The 20,746-nt window shown below is 45.3% G+C and overlaps 1 protein-coding gene across 2 annotated transcripts in view; it reads left to right on the forward strand.

Moving 5' to 3' along the window:
• The first annotated feature begins 5,272 nt into the window (after positions 1–5,272).
• Positions 5,273–20,746, forward strand: part of LOC144113379 (uncharacterized) — an 87,472-nt gene continuing 71,998 nt past the window's right edge. The window contains exons 1-2 of one of the 2 annotated variants that reach the window (XM_077646427.1): positions 5,273–5,563; positions 16,170–16,287. In XM_077646427.1, the coding sequence (XP_077502553.1) occupies positions 5,350–5,563; positions 16,170–16,287 (332 nt within the window). In that variant the 5' untranslated portion in view covers positions 5,273–5,349. Of the gene's footprint in view, positions 5,564–6,734; positions 6,817–16,169; positions 16,288–20,746 lie in introns of those variants that run through there. The other variant, XM_077646428.1, reaches the window with a different exon arrangement.

Consider the following 20,746-nt stretch of genomic DNA (forward strand, 5'->3'; position numbering starts at 1 on the left):
ATATATATATATATATATATATATATATATATATATATATATATATAATTTTGCGAGCATGTCAAGGTGGGGCATATATCTGTGTTCATAGTGAACGTACTGTTTATGAATTTACTATTGCATGCCTTCTGGCACGATACCCTAAGATTATTTATATTTATCACAACTGCTGTTGGGTATCACTGCTTTTTGTCGAGCTGATGACGCCACGAGCTTTACATCTGACTGATGAAAGGCTCCAGTTCCTCGTATTATCATGCATTACTTTATTTCACCTTCATTTTGACCAAGACCAATTTGAAGCCAATCGGCAGGATGGACGGCGCCTTCTTAAATCCACAACTGTGCCGACGATTTTTGAATTCAGGCGTAAGGAAATATATATACTTTCTCCAACGTAAACATTTCGACTCAGAAACGTCGGGTCACTAACCTCTACTTATGCTGATGCTATTTAAATACTCTCCAAGCAATGTCTTTATGTACTGCGAGAGGATTCTATTACGAATGCTGGTGGCATAAAAAGTCGGAAGAAATAATAGTGACATTTATTCGCTGATATGCCCCATAGTTCCTTCAGTTCAGATGGCGGAATTAAGCATGTGGGGCCCTGATCACGGGTCTGTGTTTGCTAGCTTATGCATGTCGTTCGAAATCTGATGAAGGGAACCATTTAAAAGCATATGCGAAATTCAATACAAGTTCACTGCTTCGTGTCCTCAATGTAACTTGTTTGTGTGTTTTTAACATTTTCAGCTTGACCTAAATACAAAAAGCCGCCTCGTCAACGAACGTTCCCAGCTACCATTGTCAGTGATAGTGACCAGAGCTCATCAGCCGCAGAAGAATGCTGTTCTGAGAGCGCTGACAATTATGTGAGCGAAGAGCATCAAGATGCGCAAGGGAGAGTGGAGCACGAACAGCAGATTTGTTTTCTATGTCCGCAACTGAGCTCATGAAACAAGTACAGGACCTTCAGAATAAGAACTCGATTTTGAGGAAACGATGCTCTCTGACTAAAAAAAAAAAGCCGGAAAGAAAAATTAGAACTACAAAACGCCTTCAGAAAGAGATGTCTACTTTGACCTCAAATCTCAGCTTCCTGAAAGAAGATCAAAAAGTCGCCCTGCAGAAGCACAACAGAAAGGGCTGTCCATGGAGCCCAGCGACAGTAAAGAAGGCTTTGTAGCTGATGTTTGCTTGTGGCCCTACAGGATACGATGTTCTGCTTGAGCAAGGCAATCCGCTGCCGTCAAGGAGAACACTCAGCAGAAGGCTACAACATCTTCCATTTCAACCAGGCGTGCTCACTGAAATATTTGAAATAATGAAGACCAAGGTATCCATGATGGCCGGTATTGAAAAAGACTGCATATTGTTTCTGGACGAAATGGAGATCAGAAAAGGGCTAGAGTTAGATCGCAGTTCTGATGTTTTTCTTGGAACGACGACTCTGCCGGAGTCTGATCAACCAGCTAATCATGCTTTGTGTTCATGGTTGGAGGCATGAACAGCTGTTGGAAGCAAGTGATAGCTTATCATTTTACAGGTGCTTAAGTTGGTGACACGTTGAGAGATTTTGTGTTTCATCTCATACGACTCTGCTCGGAGATATCTCTCTTCGCATGGTCTGTGTGACCTGTGACATGGGTGCCTCGAACCGAGCCATGTGGAGGTCTTTAAGTCTGTCGAGCTCACTTAACTCGGTGACTGTGTGCAGTGCTCCCCACCCTTGTGATGCAAGAGAGCTTTAGTTTATGCCAGACCCTGCTCATGTACTTAAGAATATTAGAGGACATCTTGTGAGGAAGGTTGTCATGCATCTTAGTGAAAAGATTGTGTCAAGGTTTAATTTGCCGAGCACTGAAATTTTGATAGGGCATGTTGAGAATTTGATTGAGCATCAGCACGATGAACAGCTCACCTCGGTGAAATTCATTTTTCAGATGGTCACTTCACAAAAATGAAGGTTGGAATCTCTGTTCAGCTATTCAGAGAAGTCCCTGCAGGAATTAGGTACCTTGTAGATCAAGGAGCGTTACCATCAGAAGCTGAAACCACTGCTTGGTTTTTTGAACTTTTATTCAAGTGGTACACGATAATGACAGCTTGCCATCCGTTGGTCGCCTTAAGCATGATTGACAAAGAAAAGTATGAGCGAGCAGTTTCAGTTTTGAACCTTGCGTCAGAAGCTGTCTCGGTACTCAGCATTGGCGTGCGAAAAATCTGGAAGCCCTGCCAGTCAGGCGTAGTCATGTCGTGAAAGACTGCGGGTACAAATTTGTCCTGACTGGCAGGCATGTTCAAGACTACTTGGAGAACTTATTTTCCGTAATCCGAATGCCGGCGCCTGTGCCCAGCTCATATGATCTAAAAAATGCCCTTAAAATTGTGTCAGTGAGCCAGTTTCTAAAAGTTCCAAAAAAATCTGGCAACGAAATTGACGACAGTGATTATCTAGTTGATTTTCTCTCTCCAGAAATACAGCATGCGAGGCAGTGCGAATCTGACGAAAATAAAGAAGTCATTGATGTCGATCTGCACCCAGTGTCTTCTATCGAGGGCGACATACTTTCTCATTTAGCAGGATTCTTAGGCCAATTTTGTCTACTGTGGAACATCGCTTGGTCTGCATGCGCATGCTGACCGCGGGAGAGCCCGGAGAACAGCACAAACTCGTTCAGCTGAAAGAGTTTGTACAAGGTGGGAAAAATTTAACTTACGCGCGAAGAAGTTCTGAAAATTGCTGAGCAGCGCGAAAAGACATTTGAAATTTTTTTTTGAAACAAGGGATATTAGTCGTGTCAAAAACCCAATGAAGACACTAAGACAATGATTATCAGTAGTGTGGCCCTCCCATAAGTTTCGTGCACACAGCACTCAGAAATGTTTCAGAAACTTGTTAACCGTCTTGTGTCCCTTAGGCTTCGTACTTTCGCACGATGGCTGAGCATACCTGAACTTCCTGATCGATCCTATGGAAGCAAAACAGTAGCAGGCGCAGGTCTTCAGTGAGTACAAGTTGCCTTTTGTTTTAGAACGCAGAGCGGAATGTATACATTCAATATCATGTATATTTTAAATAAATGGATTATTCTTTGCTGTTCTGATATTTACGTGCTGTGTTTCACTCAGCAACACCGACTCCTATGGTCAGAGCATTTGATGTCCGCCGTTTTCCGATGGCGAAAAGTGCGGAGGCTTGGAGTAGCGACACACAAAATATATCTTTTAATTTGGTTTTGTTGAAGTGAACAGGCTGGTCATTACGAGCTGGCATAGCCTTCAACCTTCCCAAAACTGAAGTAAAAATTTCACGGCGAATAAGCAGTGGTTATGGCTATCACGCTCTTGTGCAAAGTGTATCATACACATGCACAAGTTAATTGTAGACTATGAAAGAAAACCACGCAGTAGCAGATTCAACAAATGTGACTGTTTCACACATTTCTTGAAAGCAAGACAAATTATAAAGTAACGTGAGTCAATTTTGTGCTACCATTAAACAGTGAGACTCCTACACAGTTCACTGGTCTGTTTCAACAACACCCCAAACACGAGGTGAGCAGTGTATGTTAAAATCTTCTGACAGTTGTTACGCTTTAATATATTTATCTCTTATATACTGCCACTGCTTTGTCGAAGTAGCAACAGAAGAGCAAGTTAATGCCAAACATCCTCGAAACTGTCGTTGACAGGAAAGCTTGATATTCTCGTTAGAACTGCCCGAGTGGCAGTGTTTGGGGATTATGAAACTCCAGCTCTAAATAAGCAATTCTGACTGTTGAAAAAGCAATGGAGATGTAGAGTATCCGGGTGTACAGATAGCGCTGGAAATGTTACAACCGCTGTGAGAACGTTACGAATGCTCGCAAGGCGCCGAATTTCTCAGCAGATCAGTTGCGAAACATGACATATTTTAGCTTAGCTAACTCCGATTAACTGTTTGAAACATCTCTGGTACCACCCTTTCTTGTTAGAACACCAGGTTTGCGGATTTTCACGCGGTAGTGGCAGTTTTGTCTTCCGAACGACCCGTCGCCGCATTGCGCTCTATGCAGCCGACGGGAGAGTGGGAACCCAACATGTTGCCGTCGTGGGCAGTGTCCTCACCCTGAAAGCGGAGAAGTGTATCGAGACACCCTTAAGAATACTTCGAATCCAGCGCCGCCAGGGTGGAGACAACTTCAGCGGCGCCGCCATATTGAATCACACGGGATCAGCGGCGCTAGCGTTTGTAGCGGCGCCGTTCATGCTCTCGGCGCGCTTCAAAGTGTTTTAACTTGAACGGCCTTTTGCAGCGAAAGCTACACTGGGCTAGCAGTCGAGCATTTCGCGGTACATGGGAGAGGCCATTGTGATTCAATATGGCGGCGTCGCTGAAGTTGTCCCCACCCGGCGCTAGCATCGAGATGCCCTAGCGATGGATGGATGGATGGAAGGTAGAAGCGTCCCCTTTGAAACAGGGCAGTGGTTGTTGCCACTATGCTTAGTTTTTTTCCTTCATTTTTCTTTAACTCTGCTGTAAGTTGTTAATAAAATTCGCCATTTTCTTTAAAAAACGTCTTCCTACACTATAAAACTTATGTCACCTCTCTGCTTTTGTGCCACCAATCCTCCAATCGCTTTTTGCTAATTTCCACCGCAGATTTATTTACATGACTATTGTTATCTCTAAACCCTAAGGCCTCAGGAAGAGTGACTGTGCCTGCATCGACATCGGGATGGATACCATCACATTTTAGGATGAGGTGTTCTATTGTTTCTACAGATTTACCACGCACAGCACGTGCCATCTTCTTCGTTAAATTTCTTTTTGTAGCTGCGCGTTCTGACACCCTGACCTAACTTCAAAGAGGAGGGCACTGCCTCTTGAGTTATCATAAAACGTTCCTGATCTGCCTTTTCCAGCATCGATATTGTTCTACACTATGCTTATTTTCCATTGAATCTATCCAATCTTTACCTACGACGTTTTTAATCTGTCGTTTAATGCTCTTTCTTTCTCCTTCCTCGTCTCTGGCAAACTTACTGGCCAGCTTTCTAGTTCGTTTCCGCCACTGTGTGCCAACGCTCTTTCTGTACAGGTATTTAAATACCTTAGCTGCCCACCTGCGGCAGCTTACCTTAGCGCCCGATAAAGCCCCTTGAGAAAGGGGCTTTAGCGCCCGATGCGGCATCCTGCCCCCTAGTGGAGATCAGTGGGACCAGCGAATCTGTTTCGGTGGCGGCGCCTGGCGGCTAAACGTTCAACTGGCTGCTCTGACGACGCAGCTGCGACGCGGAGCGACGCTTGCCCGCTTGGCTCGGCAGTAGGCGAACGCCACTGTGAAACGTTTCGAGAGCGCGATGGAGGAGGATTCCTTGGAAATGGACCCCGGTCCGAGCAGTGAACTGCAGCTCGACTTGGGTCCGGTATCGTTTACCGTGGACGACTGTGAAACAGAAGAGTCTGACGTCGGTGCGTCCGAGACGTATGCATTCCAGGATAAAGCCGTTCATGGGGCGCCTGCGGACTCCTACAGCCACTTTGAAGAAAATGTTTGTGAGAAACCTCTTCCCGGTGCGTATGCATTGTACGCTGTCGTAACTAGCCGCGCGTTCGGCGTTCCGGCCGCCTAGCACTGTGCGCATGTGAGCTGCAGGGCCATTTCTAAGTAAATTTAGCAAGCATGAAGGATATCTCGGGGGCTGGCCTTTCTCGGTTTGAGTGATGGCGTAACGGCACGTCTTTGTGTGCATTGTGTCAATGTCGCATCTCGGTCGCTTTCTGCCGCGACTGTGCTGAGGTGCGGGCTTATAATGAAGCGGGGTGCGAACTCGTTTTGGGCTGTCATTGAACATGGCCACAGGGACTGAAGTTTAAAAGTGTTTATGCAGCAACTTACCAGATCAGACGGAGTGAAAGAAGAGAGAGAAAGGTGCTCTAGTGGAAGGCTTCGGAATAATTTCGACCACATGGGGTCAATAACGTGCACTGACACGCACAGAAACCAGACGCGCGTCTTGTGTTTCGCCTCCATCGAAACGCGGTCGCCGCGGCCACGTTCGAACTCGGGGGAGTGAAAGAAGAGAGAGAAAGGTGCTCTAGTGGAAGGCTCGTGGGATGAACAACGTGCAGAAACCAGACGCGCGTCTTGTGTATCGAAACACGGTCGCCGCGGCCGCGTTCCAACTCGGGTACTCTAGCGCAGTAGCCAGGCATCGTGCGCTGATCCCGCGCGACGGGTCGGCCCGATGAACGTGCATAGGGAGGAGACCATGTAGAGATAGAATGTATAAGCACATGTACATACGTACGCGCCTACCTTTGTGTAACAAATTGTAAAGTGGCAAGTGTGACTTACCCTTAATGTATGTGCTTTTGAGAGTCGAAGAAGTCACTATATGCTTTTCCTTACACGGCACAGCCACAGTCTGGACGCTGAAAGGGTGCGTGCAATATTGACTGCCGAGTTTTGGACGTGAAAGTTTCGCTTTTGCTGTCGCAGCAGCACTGCTGTCACTCGCGTTACGTAAGAGCAGTTTTAGCCTTGCGGAACTGCTATTGCGGCCTCTTTTGGGGCAAGAACGCAGCTAAGATTTTGGAGCGTAGCTGTACTCGCCAGCAACCTGCGGGCACAACTTTGAGAATGGTTTAAGAATGCAGCGCGCTAAAAGACAAGGACAAAGGAAGAAATGGACAGAACTGGCGCAGCCTGTCCACTTCTTCGTTTGTCCTTGTCTTTTCGCGCTGCGTTCTTTGACCATGATCACTGACCAGCAAGCCCAAACAGCCAAGTCGATTTCGCTGTCCAGCTGCGTCTAAGATTTAAGGTAAAAGCTGGGCTGATTGCTGTTTAGATAGAGGGACATAGTTGTAGCGCTAAATAACTGGGCTAAATAGCCGTGCAAGGAACAGACTAGCGCTTGTTTTCTCTCCTTTTGTCACTGTTATTTAATGCTACTATACTCTTTGTCTAAGCTTATATATAGTACATGTCACGTGATCAACCATATGAGTTTGCACTATTGGTCTATCATGCAGTTACGTTGACTAATTACTGGACCGAACTAATTAGCGTTGATTATTAGTTAATTGGAGCTAAAACAAAACTTTCCTCTACTGCGTCGAGTCATATACCGTTAGAAAATTTAGGTACGTGATCAACCATGAGTGTGGACAATTGGTCAATCATGCAGGTATGTCTACTAATTACTGGAACGAAATAATTAGCATTGATTAGTTAATTGCAGTTAAAACAAAAGTTTGCGCTATGGTGTCGAGTCATATACTATCGCAAAGACTAGGTCAAGTGTAAATTCACTGTGCTAGTTGCCGACGAGACTTAGTGATAATTTGTTAATTACAATTAAAACCAAACTGTGCTATAGCATCGAGTTGTATACCATTGGAAAGCATAGGCTGAGTGCAAATGCGCTGTTCATGTTAGCGACCCGCATTAAGTAGCGTTAATGAGTTAATTGCAATTGAAGCTAAACTGCACTACAGCCTAGAATGAGTTCAAATTTGTTGTGCTAGTTAGTGACCTGAATTAATTAACTTCAGTTAATTAGTTAATTGCACTTAAAACAATCATCATCATTATCAGCCTGACTACACCCACTGCAGGGCAAAGCTGCTCCCATGTCTCTCCAATTAAACCTGTCCTTTGCCAGCTGCGCCCACCCTATGCTTGCGAACTTCTTAATCTCATCCGCCAACCTAACCATCTGCCGCCCCCTGCTATGCTTGCCTTCTCTTGGATACCACTCTGTTAGCCTTAAATACCAGCGGTTGTCTTGCCTTCACATCACATGCCCTGCCCAAGCCCATTTCTTCCTCTTGATTTCGACTAGGATGTCAACGCGCGTTTCTTTCCTCAACCACTCCGCCCGCTTCCTGTCTTTTAACGTTACATCTATTGTTTTTCTTCCCATGGCTTGCTGCGTTGTCCTTAACTTAAGCTGAACCCTTTTCATCAGCCTCCACGTTTCTTCTCTATAGGTGAGTACCGGCAAGATACAGTTGTTGTACACTTTTCTCTTGAGGGATATTTGTAAACTGCTATTCATGATCTTAGAGAACCTGCCATATGCGCTCCACCGCATTCTTATCCTTCTAGTTATTTCCCTCTCATGATCTTTATCAGCTGTGACTACCTGCCCTAAGTAGACGTATTGCTTTACCACTTCCAGCACCCCTTTTCCAATTGTGAACTGCTGTTCCCTTGCTAGGCTGTTGAACATTACCGAACTGCCCTATAGCACCGAGTCATATACCTTTGGAAAGCTGAGGTCAAGTTTAAATGCACTGCTCTAGTTAGTGACCCAAATTAATTAGCGTTAATTAGTTGCAATTAAAACCAAAACCAATCATAACCACAGGGCACTCTACTAACTAGGGGTAACAGTTTAATTGTTACCAATTAAAAAAAGAAACATAGCTGCACTCAGCCATGTTTGTACTAGATTTCCAAAAAAGATGGTAAATTTCAGTGGGGTACAAAAAAATAACATGCAACATGATTACAATGCTTGGTTATACATTTTTAAAGCACACTTGTAAGGTGGTTTCTATGATTGAATGAAGACGTGCCTTGTCATTTGTGTATTTTTATGTTAATGAAGTGGCCTTCACAGCCTTATCTTGCTGACGTCGGCACTGGGCCTCTGGTTCGGCTGCTTTCACAGCTGCATCGTGGCGACGCCTGTACTTTGCGTTTGTGTGGGTGGCGCCTATATGATACAATTACCGAGAATCATAGTCATCATTATCAGCAGCCAACAACATCCACTGTAGCATAAGAAGCCTGCCCATATCTGCCGAATTAATCCTGACCTGTGTCAGCCACGGCCACCTTATCTATGCAAACGTCCTAATGTTATCTGCAAACCTAACCCTCTAACACTCCCTGCTAAGGTTGCTTTTTCTTGGAATCCCTTCCGTTACCTTAAAGGGACACTTGGGAGAAAAATTTAAGTTTTCTTGTATCGATAAAATACCAGCTTCTAAACACAAAAGCACCACTCCTTCTGAAAACAAAGCTCTTGTAAGGTAGAAAAGAGCAAGAACTAAAATTCAGGTATCGCTGCCAGTGGCCAATCCCGCAAGCACAATCGTGAAGATGAAATAGGAGAAAAGAAACCACAGATCTTTGAGGCTGCCAAGCATGCATGAAGGTTATGTGCTTTATTGATATTGAAGTATATAAGTTTTTTTTTTAAACCACCAGTGCACTTTTGTCACACAAGGAAAATGAAAAAAAGACAACCTGAATGTTGGAAGTCAAAGAAAACCTGCTATTGGCAGCGCAGCAGGCGGCCAGCTGAGTTTCGATATGTTTTGGGGTGCTTCGCGGCTATGCGTTTTGTGTTCCCGCATGGTTTCTGCATGGTTTCGGTTTACAAAGCAGAGCATTAGCAGACCTCCACATGCCTCTCTAAGTTCTCCTTGGATGAAGTTCATGCAACGGCATGCAAATGCAACAAGGAAAAAGCTGCGTATAGCCAATGTTCGATGCGCCTCCACGTTAGCAAACGCACCACTCAGCGTGTTCGCATCGTCAACGCTCCAAGATGCTAGGCTGCATAACCAGCCCTACCAGGTCTAATATTACAGAATTTAAATACACCCGCACCTGCCGGTTGCTACACATCAGTCACGACGGTGGCACGGCGATAGCAGCGACGCTGCCGACTCATCGATGCTTGGATTTTCTTGCCAGACCCGCTGCCTCAGTCCTCAAAAGCATGGCCCGGTGTGTGGGGTTGAGTTCACTGAATGAAGGCTGCAGTTTTTTGCAAGAACTTTGTTGTCGGAATCAGGAACAGAATATATTGTAACGTTGGTGAAAATGTAAACGAAGTGGTGACGGCTGATGGAGCCTTCAAATTCTGGCCGGCAGTATTCACTTTTGTTGCTACTAGACGGGAGTGCCATGCTCGCTGCCTACAATCACGGAGTCCTCCTTTTCGTTTCACTGCTTTACGTCACTCTTCTCCTATTTCGTCATCAGAGTCCCAAATTTGAATCGTAGCGGCGGGAAAAAAGTTTTTCAACTTCGAATCCGAATCTCTCGGCAGTAAATGCACCTTGTGTTGCTGGACAAGTGGCAACAAAGCGACTAAAATGCCGAACTAACAGAAAAAATTTCATAGCATTGTCCTCAGTGTCTGTTTACTGGACCATCGGTTATCTTGCCTTCGCATGACATGCTCTGCCTATGTGCATTCCTTCTTCCGGATTTCAACTTTGATATTATTGACTTGTGCTTTTTTCCTCATCATTTCAGCTCTCTTCCTGTCTCTTAATGTTGCACCTGTCATTTTTCTTTCCGTAGCTCGCTGAGCTATCCTCAATTTCAAGACTTTTCGTTAACCCACAAGTTTCTGTCACATAGGTGAGGCCTGGCAACATTCAAATATACGCTTTCTTCTCGACGTATACTGTTAAGGTGCTATTCGTGACTGAAGAGTGCCTGCCAAATTCTCTCCACCCCATACTTAATGGCCTAGTTACTTCACCTTCGTGGTTCGGGTCAGCGGCTGCTAGCCATCCTTAGTAGACGTATTCCCTGAAATCTTCGAGGGCTTCATTGCATATCGTAAGCTTTCATTCACACAGTGGGAAGACAAACACGGATAAGAGGGGAGACACCACCCCTCTGGTGCCTCCCGTCTTGTCTGTGTTCGTCTTCGCGTTGTATGTAATGAAAGCATGAAATACCAACTCACCCAGCAACTGACTTTGATATCGTAAGCTGTTATGTACTTAGATTACTTTAGATTAACTCTGATGGTTTTTAGGACAACTTCGCTTTCGTAGATTTTCGATAACGATTTGCAATTTTTGCCCTGAGTTACTTAGCAAAGCAACGTCATCAGCAAATCGGAGTTTACTAAGGTATTCAGAGATTGTATACCCAAGCTCTGCTCACTCCAATTCTCTGCGAAGAACCTCATGTAAACTCGCGGTGAATAGCGTTTGAGAGATCGTGTCTGTCTGGTTGATGCCTTTACTGATTAGGTTTTTGTCACTGGACTGTGGTGGCTGTGCAACCCTGATAGATATTTTCCACTATCTTTACATATGCCTCTTCTTCACCTTGGTTCCTCATCTTCAGTGCCGCAAGACTGCTGAGTTGTGGACTGAGTCAAATGCTTTCTCGTAATCTAAGAAAGCTCTAAATGGGTTGGTCATAGATGTAGAAGTGGAGACTATTTGGGCACAATAGTTAGGCATGTAGGACGTCGATAGTCCGCTGCACTAGCAGGCGCCGTTCTTCCTCACCCTCAGCTCCAAGCCAGTCTAGCCAGGTCCCAACAGTGTGGGAGGAGGTGGGAAAAAAACCTGATTGCGTAGCTTTCTGGGCAGGAGAATAGCCGACGGAAGAAGCTGGCATAAGGGGCGGGGCATTTGGGACATGAAGAATTGCAGCGGAGTTTGTGCACGTGTGACAAGAGTGTTGAGCTGAATCTGTCAAAGGATGTGAGCCTCCTGCATGGAATGACCACGATGGGATTCAGGGTACAGTTTGCGATAAAAACGGAGAGCACTGTAGTTTACTCTTTGATAGCTGCGCGATGGAGCAGTCTCAATCTGTCCTCCGAAGGTCTGGACCAAGGGATCAACGGTGCCCTGATAAGAATTTCACAGGCCAACTGGTTAACCAGCTCATTGCCATCGGTCCTCGACTTTCCAGGAGCCTTGACTGAGAAAGACAGTCAAGGCTGCTGCAACGAAGTGCAACCTCGAGCTCTGTGGATGGATGAGTGGGAGGTGTTTTATATTGCATGTCACGGATGGCCGCCTGGGAGGTAGTGTAAATAGCATTACGAAGCACAGGTGGGAGAGGATGAAAAAAAATTGGAGGGGACACATACGCTCGGCCGTAAGGGTATGACGCGATAGCTAATCAGTTAATGCCCATATATGCAGAATTGGTCTCCCTCTACTTAACATTCAAAGATCCCTGGGATTCCTCATACCACTCCTGGTGCAGGGGTGCAGCAGTTAAGCGATGCTCCACTGCACTGGGATGGCATGCCACCGGTGGGGCAACCTCGCATGATCACTCAATAATTTTACCGCCACCTGCCATATTTCCACAGGTTGTGATGGTGCCACAAGATTGCATGATATAGGTGGGCCAGCAGCCTCCTAGGTTGCTTTTCTGGTGATTTTCTGTTGATTTTTAACTCACGGTCAATGATGCCAAATTTTCCGCACCACAAGCTCGTTATCGTTGCTGCATTAAAATATTGAGTGGCATGAACCTAATCATAGAAGGGACCTCATTTATGTGTGTCCAGGGGAAGGGGTGGGGGGTGTTGGAATGGGCCGCTAGTGCGAGTGACTCTGGCAGAGAGAAGACGATCAGAGAGGACCTGGCTACTGGAGCCATGGGGAACTGCGTAAGAGGCATACATGTAGGCCACTCCAGAGGTGGAAGGCAGGACTATAATGACAGGCAGTAGCATGTCGGTGGCCAAGATGCATTTCCGGTGACATATTGGAGGGAAAATGAAGTATACTGTAGTTAGAAGCTTCTGGTAGGGAGGAAGTAGAAAAGAAGCCGCCTTGATGGGAAGACTAGTAGCATGGTCGAGAAGTCAGCGGCCATGTACTGTACCGGAGAGGCAAGCCACTTGTCAGTCGCGATGAAGAGAGAGTGTGAATAGGATGGACGAGACCAGTGGCATAAAGTTTGTCAGTGGAGGTGGTTTGGGTTGACAGAGAGCAGCCTTATAGAGGCTGTGGAGAGCTGTGGCAAGAACTTACAGCTGGGTTTGGGTGAATGAGACGTATGGCCTGAAGTGCAGGAATTTGTTAAAAGCCAGAGAAATCAGAAAAATACAGAGAAATCAGAGCCCCATATTTGTTCAAATGTACCCCCTTTGCCAAAGCTAACTGGGCAAGAGGTTTTTACTTCTCAATGGAGCAGTTTTACAGCATGCCTAAACATCGAAACGTGTCAGAATGTGAGGAAAAGGGTTTACCTCACTTTACACAGATGCATAGCTTTAGAGTTGCCATAAGTGCTTCTCTACGCAGCTAAGAAACAAACCACCTATGCCCGGTCACTTTTTTCAAAGACGCTTACCTGTATGAGTTGCCCTACCATGACTGCTACGAAGTGCTCAAAAACTGCTTTATTGCCTGACGAAATGCATCTGCATCAGCTTGCATTTTTTTTTACTGCCACTGTAAGGCGATACGTTCCGCAAATGAGAGAACAAAATGTGGACATGCAAGAGCCGCACTGGTGAGACAAACTAAAATAGTCTTCATACTATGCACTCAACGTGGCATTGTGCAGGATGTGGAGGTCCTTGGAAAGGTGCGTTGTAGCGACCACAGAATGGTAAGGTCTCATATTAGCTTAGACTTGAAAAGGGAATGGAAGAAACAAAGGAAGCGAAGCCCCATAATTAGTTCGTGGTAAAAGGTGAAGTAGAGGAATTCAGGATATCGCTCTAGAACAGATATTTGGCTTTAACTAAGGGAGAGGGCAGAGTGGGTCAGGGAACAAGTGCAGGTTAATGACGTCCTAGTTGGAATCAAGAGGAAGAAATTGGCTGGGGCAGAGTATGTAATGCGAAGGCAGGATAACCGATGATCCTTGAGAATAATGGAACGGACTCCAAGAGAAGGTAAGTCTAGCAGGGAGTAGCAGAAAGTTAGGTGGGTGGGTGAGAATAAGAACTTTGTGGGGATATGGTGGTCGCAGCTGACACAGGACAGGGTTAATTCGAGAGATATGGGAGGTGTCTTTGCCTTGCAGTAGGTGTAGTCGGGCTGGTGATGATTGATGACTGCTATAGCATTAAAAAGAAATGCTTATGTTGGCTAAAAGCTTCAGATGCAAGATCTTTTGGCAAGACTACTTCACGCAGTCTACCGGCTCTCGAGTTTGTGTGAAGCCTAGCCATGAGGGTTACCTTGGGCAAACCATACATAAATAATTTCATGGCTGGGATTCAAACCCGCGGCGGTGCAAAGAGATCAGCTTTGCTGGCCAATGAGTGAGAGCACTATACTATCACTGCAGCCGATCACGCCTTGTTTCAAACCAGCTGCAACGTATTCTTGCTATTATACACACTCTCGTGCTGTGTGCATTGCACATTTTTGTCTTCATGAACTAAAACTTCAGTGGAATTAATATTGTCGCCAGATGTGCCGATGACCAAGCTAAGCAAAACTGTCAGCCAACCGGGCTAAACACAAGGTTTTTCACCGCTGCTCAGTTCAGCTATGTTTAAAACCCTGCCACTTTTTTTCTTACTGTGAAATTCAGGTGTCCACCAACAAAGTGGGCCAGTTATGTGCCTTTCCTTTCCTCACAAAGAGTTGCATTAGGCCGTGAATGAGTTTAGACTAGGGGAGAAAGGGAGAAGCTGCTTGTGCGTGATATTAAACAATACCTTCAGATGTGGAGGAAGATGACAACGCTACTGCTCTCATGTGCCTTGATGTGCCTTGCTCCTCTTTGCCGATGCAAAACAATGGACAAACCTTGCCGCAATAACCTTACTAATGCCCTCGAGTCGGGTCAGAACCACACAACACAATTCATTTTGTGCAATTATTCCTACGATTCCAGCATCTCGGCACTATATACTGAAATCTACTTACCCTGTCTAGCCTCACGTCGTAGGATAGCACGTCTTAGCCCGTTTTATAAATTTTTCCACTCTTTACCTTCTGATAACCAGAACGTAAAAAGAGCCCACCGCATCGCCTGCTCCATCCACCGTGATGCAGTGTATCCCCCACAAGCCCCCACCAGAACTTTTCAGAAGTCATTCTTCTTGCGCACAGCATGAAACTGGAATGGCCTTCCCACCAAAGTTGCCACCAGCATCGACCCACTAGCGTCCTGGCGGCTCATCGAGAACATTTCATCTTGATTCTTACTGAATTTTTTTTTGCCTTGTAACACCCACTCCCTTATGTAATGTCTCAACATGAGACCCTTGAGGAGTCAGATAAGCAAATAAACACTGATTGCTCTTAACCACAGATAAATACTTGACGTCCGATTGAGATGTAGAAGATCGACACTGGTTAAAGCAGAGGAAAACAGTTCACAGGACGATTTCGATACTATGTATCGCACAGCTACATACATACCGCACAGCTGGTTTGCACAAAACATATACACACTAAAAAGGACTGCTTATATATGTGAATGCGAAAGCATTTTGAGTGCTGACTCATGCTCTTTTGCAGAATTGGTACAAGTCATGACTACGCATACTTTGTACCAACTTTATACACCTTACATCAGGTTACTTGTATAGTGCTGGGTCATGATATGTTGCTGATTGACTATGAGTCATGAGTCATTTCATGTCATTATGTTGCATTTCATCTGTCATGAGTACATGTTTGCTTACATGTGTAGTGACATTGTACACCGACATCTGATGTGAGTGGATGAGGTTAAGAAGTTTGCGGGGGTACGGTGGCCGCAGTTGGCAAAGGACAGGTTAATTAGAGAGACATGGGAGAGGCCTTTGCCCTGCAGTGGGCATAGTCAGGCTGCTGATGATGATGACATATAATGCTTTTGCATTATTGAAGCATGAAAAGTAAAAAGGTATGAGAAATTGTATGTATGTGTTTGAGATTTGTGAATGTATGGCTAGACTGCTGTCACCCTCTTGAAAGCATTCATTGCTTCTGCTGGCAAGGAAGAAAGATGTTAAATTAAGTGCAAAAAAAAAATCCACATTAACATTACAAAATGTCATGGCAGTGAGAGGGCAGGCAGGTAGTTTCTTAACACACAGAAAGGGAACAATGGAGGGTAAAGACTTGGGATGCTTGCCAAAACTGATTTTGCTTACTTGTCGAATAATACAAGATGCCGTGATCTATGGCCATTGTTATGAACTATTGATTTTAAAAGTTGTTTCCTAGCTACTACAGGACAGACGGCGCTGTAATAACTATGCAGATCCTGCAAATTGATGGCCGACCACATTGCGTCTTTTGGCGACCGAAGACTGTGACACTAAGTGCAATATGCGCCTTGAGCCTGGCTCAGGAGGATTGAGGTTTGGGTCCCGTGTGATGTGTGAAGGGAGCTGGAAACAGTTATGTGTGAGGGTTTCTACATTGGCTTCATTTTGTTTTTATGGACTTAAAAAGAAATGTATGCATTTTCTTCTTTGTTCAGGCTCGAGTAGTGCAGAAGCTCCGTCTCGCCAGCAGGAGTGCTTGAAGGCCAAGCCTTCTTATCAAGAACTTGTACATATCAATATTCAGGAGCTCACGGAAGCCCTTGAAAGGAACAGGTAAGGCCTTATTAGGTGTCCATAGGAGTTTTGTGTTGAATATGCTCACCGGTTGGTGGGTGTCAGTCTCCTTTTGGCAGTGTAACACTCGAGGTGCCATTTTTAGGGTGATTAGTAATGTATTTACTCAAATCTAGGCCATGCCTCTATTCTAAGCCAACACCTGAAAGTTGAAGGCCAAGAAAAAAACAGAGCTTTCCTTGAATGTAAGCCAGGCAATAAAAAATGAGGATGACAGTAAGGACAGCATGCAAACGCCATTTATTACCACAAACCTGTTCCCGCTGACTCATCCTCGACATTGCTGGTCTCCTTAATACTGTCTTGTTCGCACAGGTGCATTGAAACCGTCAAGTGCATTGGGAATGCTGCACTTTCAGAACGAGCGCGCAACCAAGGTTTCCGGGATGTCATCACAGGCTGCAGTGACTCAGCTAGCTACAACTCCTAGTGACGTGCGCTTGATGCGGCCTGCTGGAATTAGCTCGCTTGTTTCACTGGTCCCACGGAACGCCTCTCTCTTGCATCGCTCTCTTGCATCGCTTTCTTGCCATCTCTCTTGCTTTGGCCTCTAGCGCCTCTGTGGTGCGAAGGTGGGTAAGAAGCAGGCTGGCGATCAGGTGGTAGGCAACTATGGGGTAGGTTCTAAGAATAGCAGGGGAGAGCTATTAGTAGAGTTCGTAGACAAAAATAATTTACGGATCATGAATACCTTCTTCTGCAAATGAGAGAACAGGAAGTGGACCTGGAAGAGCCTCAATGGTGAGATTAAAAATGAAATCGACTTAATACTATGCACTCAACCTGGCATCATTCAGGATGTGGGTGTCCTCGGAAAGGTACGTTGTAGCAACCACATAATGGTAAGGTCTAGAATTAGCTTATACTTGAAGAGGGAACGGAAGAAGCTAGTGAAGAGGCAGTTCTTTAACGAGCTAGCAGTAAGAGGGAAAAATAGAGGAATTCAGGTTATCGCTGCAGAACAGGTATTCAGCATTAACTGAGGAAGACGATCTTAATGTTCATGCAATGAACGACAATCTGACAGCTATCATTACGGAGTGCACAGTAGAAATAGGCAGTAGGACGGTGCGACAGGATGCCGGCAAGCTTTCTCAGGAGACGAAAGATTTGATTAAGAAATGTCAAAGCATGAGGGCGTCTAACCCTACAGACAGAATAGAACTAGCACAGCTATCGAAGTTAACAAATAAGCACAGGGTGGCCGACATAAGGAAGTTTAATATGGAGAGAATCGAGCATGCTCTAAAGAACGGAGGTAGCCTAAAAACAGTGAAGAGGAAACTAGGCATAGGTAAAAACCAGATGTATGCATTAAGAGACAAGGAGAACAATGTCTTTAGCATTATGGATAAGATTGTTAAAGCAGCCGAAGAGTTCTACACAAATCTATACAGTGGCCAGTGTAATCAGAACGTTAATGATCGAGACAGTAGCGCACAGCAATGAATCATCCCACCAGTAATGAAAGAGTAAGTAAAGAAAGCCTTAGGAGCAGTGCAGAGGGGAAAAGCAGCTGCTGAGGGTCAGGTAAAAGTTGTGTTGAAGGACGGAGCAAAGATTGTGCTAGAAAAACTAGCCACTCTGTATAAGCAATGCCTTATGACCTCAGCCTTACCAGAAGCTTGGAAAAAGGCAAACATAATCCTAAATCATTAGAAAGGAGATGCTAAAGACTTGAAAAATTACAGACCGATCAGCTTACTGTCCACTGCCTACAAGATATTTACTAAAGTAATTGCTAATAGAGTCAAGGCAACCTTAGACTTTAATTAACCAAATGATCAGGCAGGCTTTCGTAAAGGATATTCCACAATAGATCACATTCACACTCTCAATCAGGTGATAGGGAAATGTGCAGAATATTGTTACTAAGACGAAGAAGAGGGCAGTGGTGTGGAACGAAGCGGCGCTCTAGCTAAGCCCTGAGCCATTAAATCATATTTTCATCTGTCATCAAGTTGTCCCGTCCCTTTGCTTGCCACCTCGTAACATTTAGTGTGAGGTGCCGGTTTCCTATCGTTATCCTGGTCCCTGGAGCATCGCCGCCTTCTGCTCACCTGCGTCGTCGGCTGATGGGACCTGGTCTCTGCCACCCGGTTCAACCCCAGCTCGACCTGACCAGAACCGACCAGCTCTCCCCGGCCCCGTCCCCAGCCCCGACAATAAGACACGACGACCAGGACCAGACATACTATGACCCAACGACGACCCGAACCAAGATGCCACCCCCGCCCAAGCTGTCCGACAATTCCTTAACCCTTCACCTTCGAATGTGGGCGATCGACTGCTGGATTTGAAGCTCCAGGGGCAACCGTTCGTCATATCATCTCCTTTATTTTGGTGGCAAGCCTTTCATCTTCTTCTATCCTTCCTGGCCATGCTCATCGTCACTTAAACTTTCAGAATTGAAGCAATCGATTGGGACGATTGCTCAGAGGGCCCGGGTAATGTTACGAAGATGAAGAAGAGGGCAGTGGTGTGGGACGGAGCGCTCACGTTAGGCCCGCAGCCATTAAATGATATTTTCATCTGTCATCAATTCGTCCCGTTCTTCGCTTGCCCCCTCATAACAATATAACCAACCCCTATATACAGCCTTCATTCATTACGAGAAAGCATTTGACACAGTGGAAACCTCAGCAGTCATACAGGCATTGAGGAATCAGGGTGTAGATGAGCCTTATGTCAAATTACTGGAAGATATATATAGGAACTGCATAGCTACCATAGTCCTCCTTAAAGTCGGCAATAAAATTCCAATGGAAGGGCTTCAGGTAAGGAGATGCGATCTTGCCAATGCTATACACCGCCTGTTTGCAGGAGGTATTCCGGGGCCTGAGTTGGGAAAAGTTTGGGATAAGAGTTAATGGAGAATACCTAAATTATTAATCTGCGATTCGCTGATGACATTACCTTGCTGACTCACTCGGGAGATGAACTGCAAATCATGATCAATGAGTTAGACAAACTAGGCAGAACGGTGGGTCTAAAAATTAACATGCAGAAAAACAAAGCAATGTTCAACAGTCTAGCAAGCGAACAGCAGTTCACAATTGGCAGCGAGGTGCTGGGAGTGGTAAAGGAATAAGTCTACTTTGGGCAGGCAGTGACAGCTTATCCGGATATTGAGAGGGAAATAAGTAGAAGGGTGAGAACGGGGTGGAGCGCATATGGCAGGTTCCCTCAGATCATGAATAGCAGGTTACCAATATCCCTCAAGAGAAACGTGTACAACAGCGGTATCTTACCGCTACTCACCTATGGGGCAGAAACGTGGAGGCTGATGAAAAGGGTTCAGCTTAAGTTAAGGACAATGCGGCAAGCCATGGAAAGAATAAAATAGATGTAACGTTAAAACACCGGAAGCGGGCAGAGTGATTGAGAAAAGAAACGCGTGTTTTTGATATCCTAGTCGAAATCAAGAGCAAGAAATGGGCTTGGGCAGGACATGTAATGCGAAGGCAAGATAACCGCTGGTCCTTAAGGGTAACGGAGTGGATTCCAAGAGAAGGCAAGTGTAGCAGGGGACGGCAGAAGTTTGTGTGGGCGGATGAGATTGGGAATTTTTCAGGCATATCGTGGGCGCAGCTGGCAAAAGACAGGTTTAACAGGTTTAATTGGAGAGACATGGGAGAGGCCTTTGCCCTGTAGTGAGTGTAGTCAGGATGATGATGATGATGATGACCTCGCTGGTCACTGGAAGTGCAGCTGAACCTCACGATTTCACAAACTCTGCCAGTGCTGATTCTGTTTTGTGATGGTGCCCTTTCTTCGGGCCCATGAAAGCCCTCCTCATTGTGGTGTACGCAAAATGTACATCATGCTGCCCTCTCCAACCGGGATCATTCTTTTCGTCCACGCCAAAGTCCCGACCAGCTTGCAGGTTTCAGAACTGCTCTGTAGCAAGCACAACTTTTCGCTTGAAGGAGGCACTATAATGACACTGTCTGCTTGGTGCAATGAAGTCTGTGAAAAACTTGCACTGTTGTGGAACATGCCCATGCCACCACAAAAAACGTGGTCAAAATGGTAACCAGTGCTTGTGTGCATCTTGTATGCTTTTATAGACATTGGCATGTATAGTAATGGTCATAGTGCCGTGTTCTGTTGGCGTTTCGCGGGGCCGCCACTGGCATGTTGCATTTTTTGTTATGCATTTATGCATTGTCGTCATATTTTATGAATACAACGGATTTTAAAAATCGTGTTTTAAAAAAGATGTCAGCCTAGATTCTAATAAATACAGTACTGTTGTCACGAACATTCTCCTAGTCTTTATGACACTAATGAGCGACTTGCCTAACTGCTATCATTGGTGGTTGAAAAATGGCATTGTACGCATACTTTCAGCATTGTAAGTTTTTTTATGGCATCACAAACAGCGATTGTTGAAACCCTTTGAGCACTGGTGTTATTTGGAGCTGAACAGAGTTTT

The sequence above is a fragment of the Amblyomma americanum genome, chromosome 1, assembly GCF_052857255.1.
Source record: "Amblyomma americanum isolate KBUSLIRL-KWMA chromosome 1, ASM5285725v1, whole genome shotgun sequence".
Taxonomy (NCBI): Eukaryota; Metazoa; Arthropoda; class Arachnida; order Ixodida; family Ixodidae; genus Amblyomma; species Amblyomma americanum.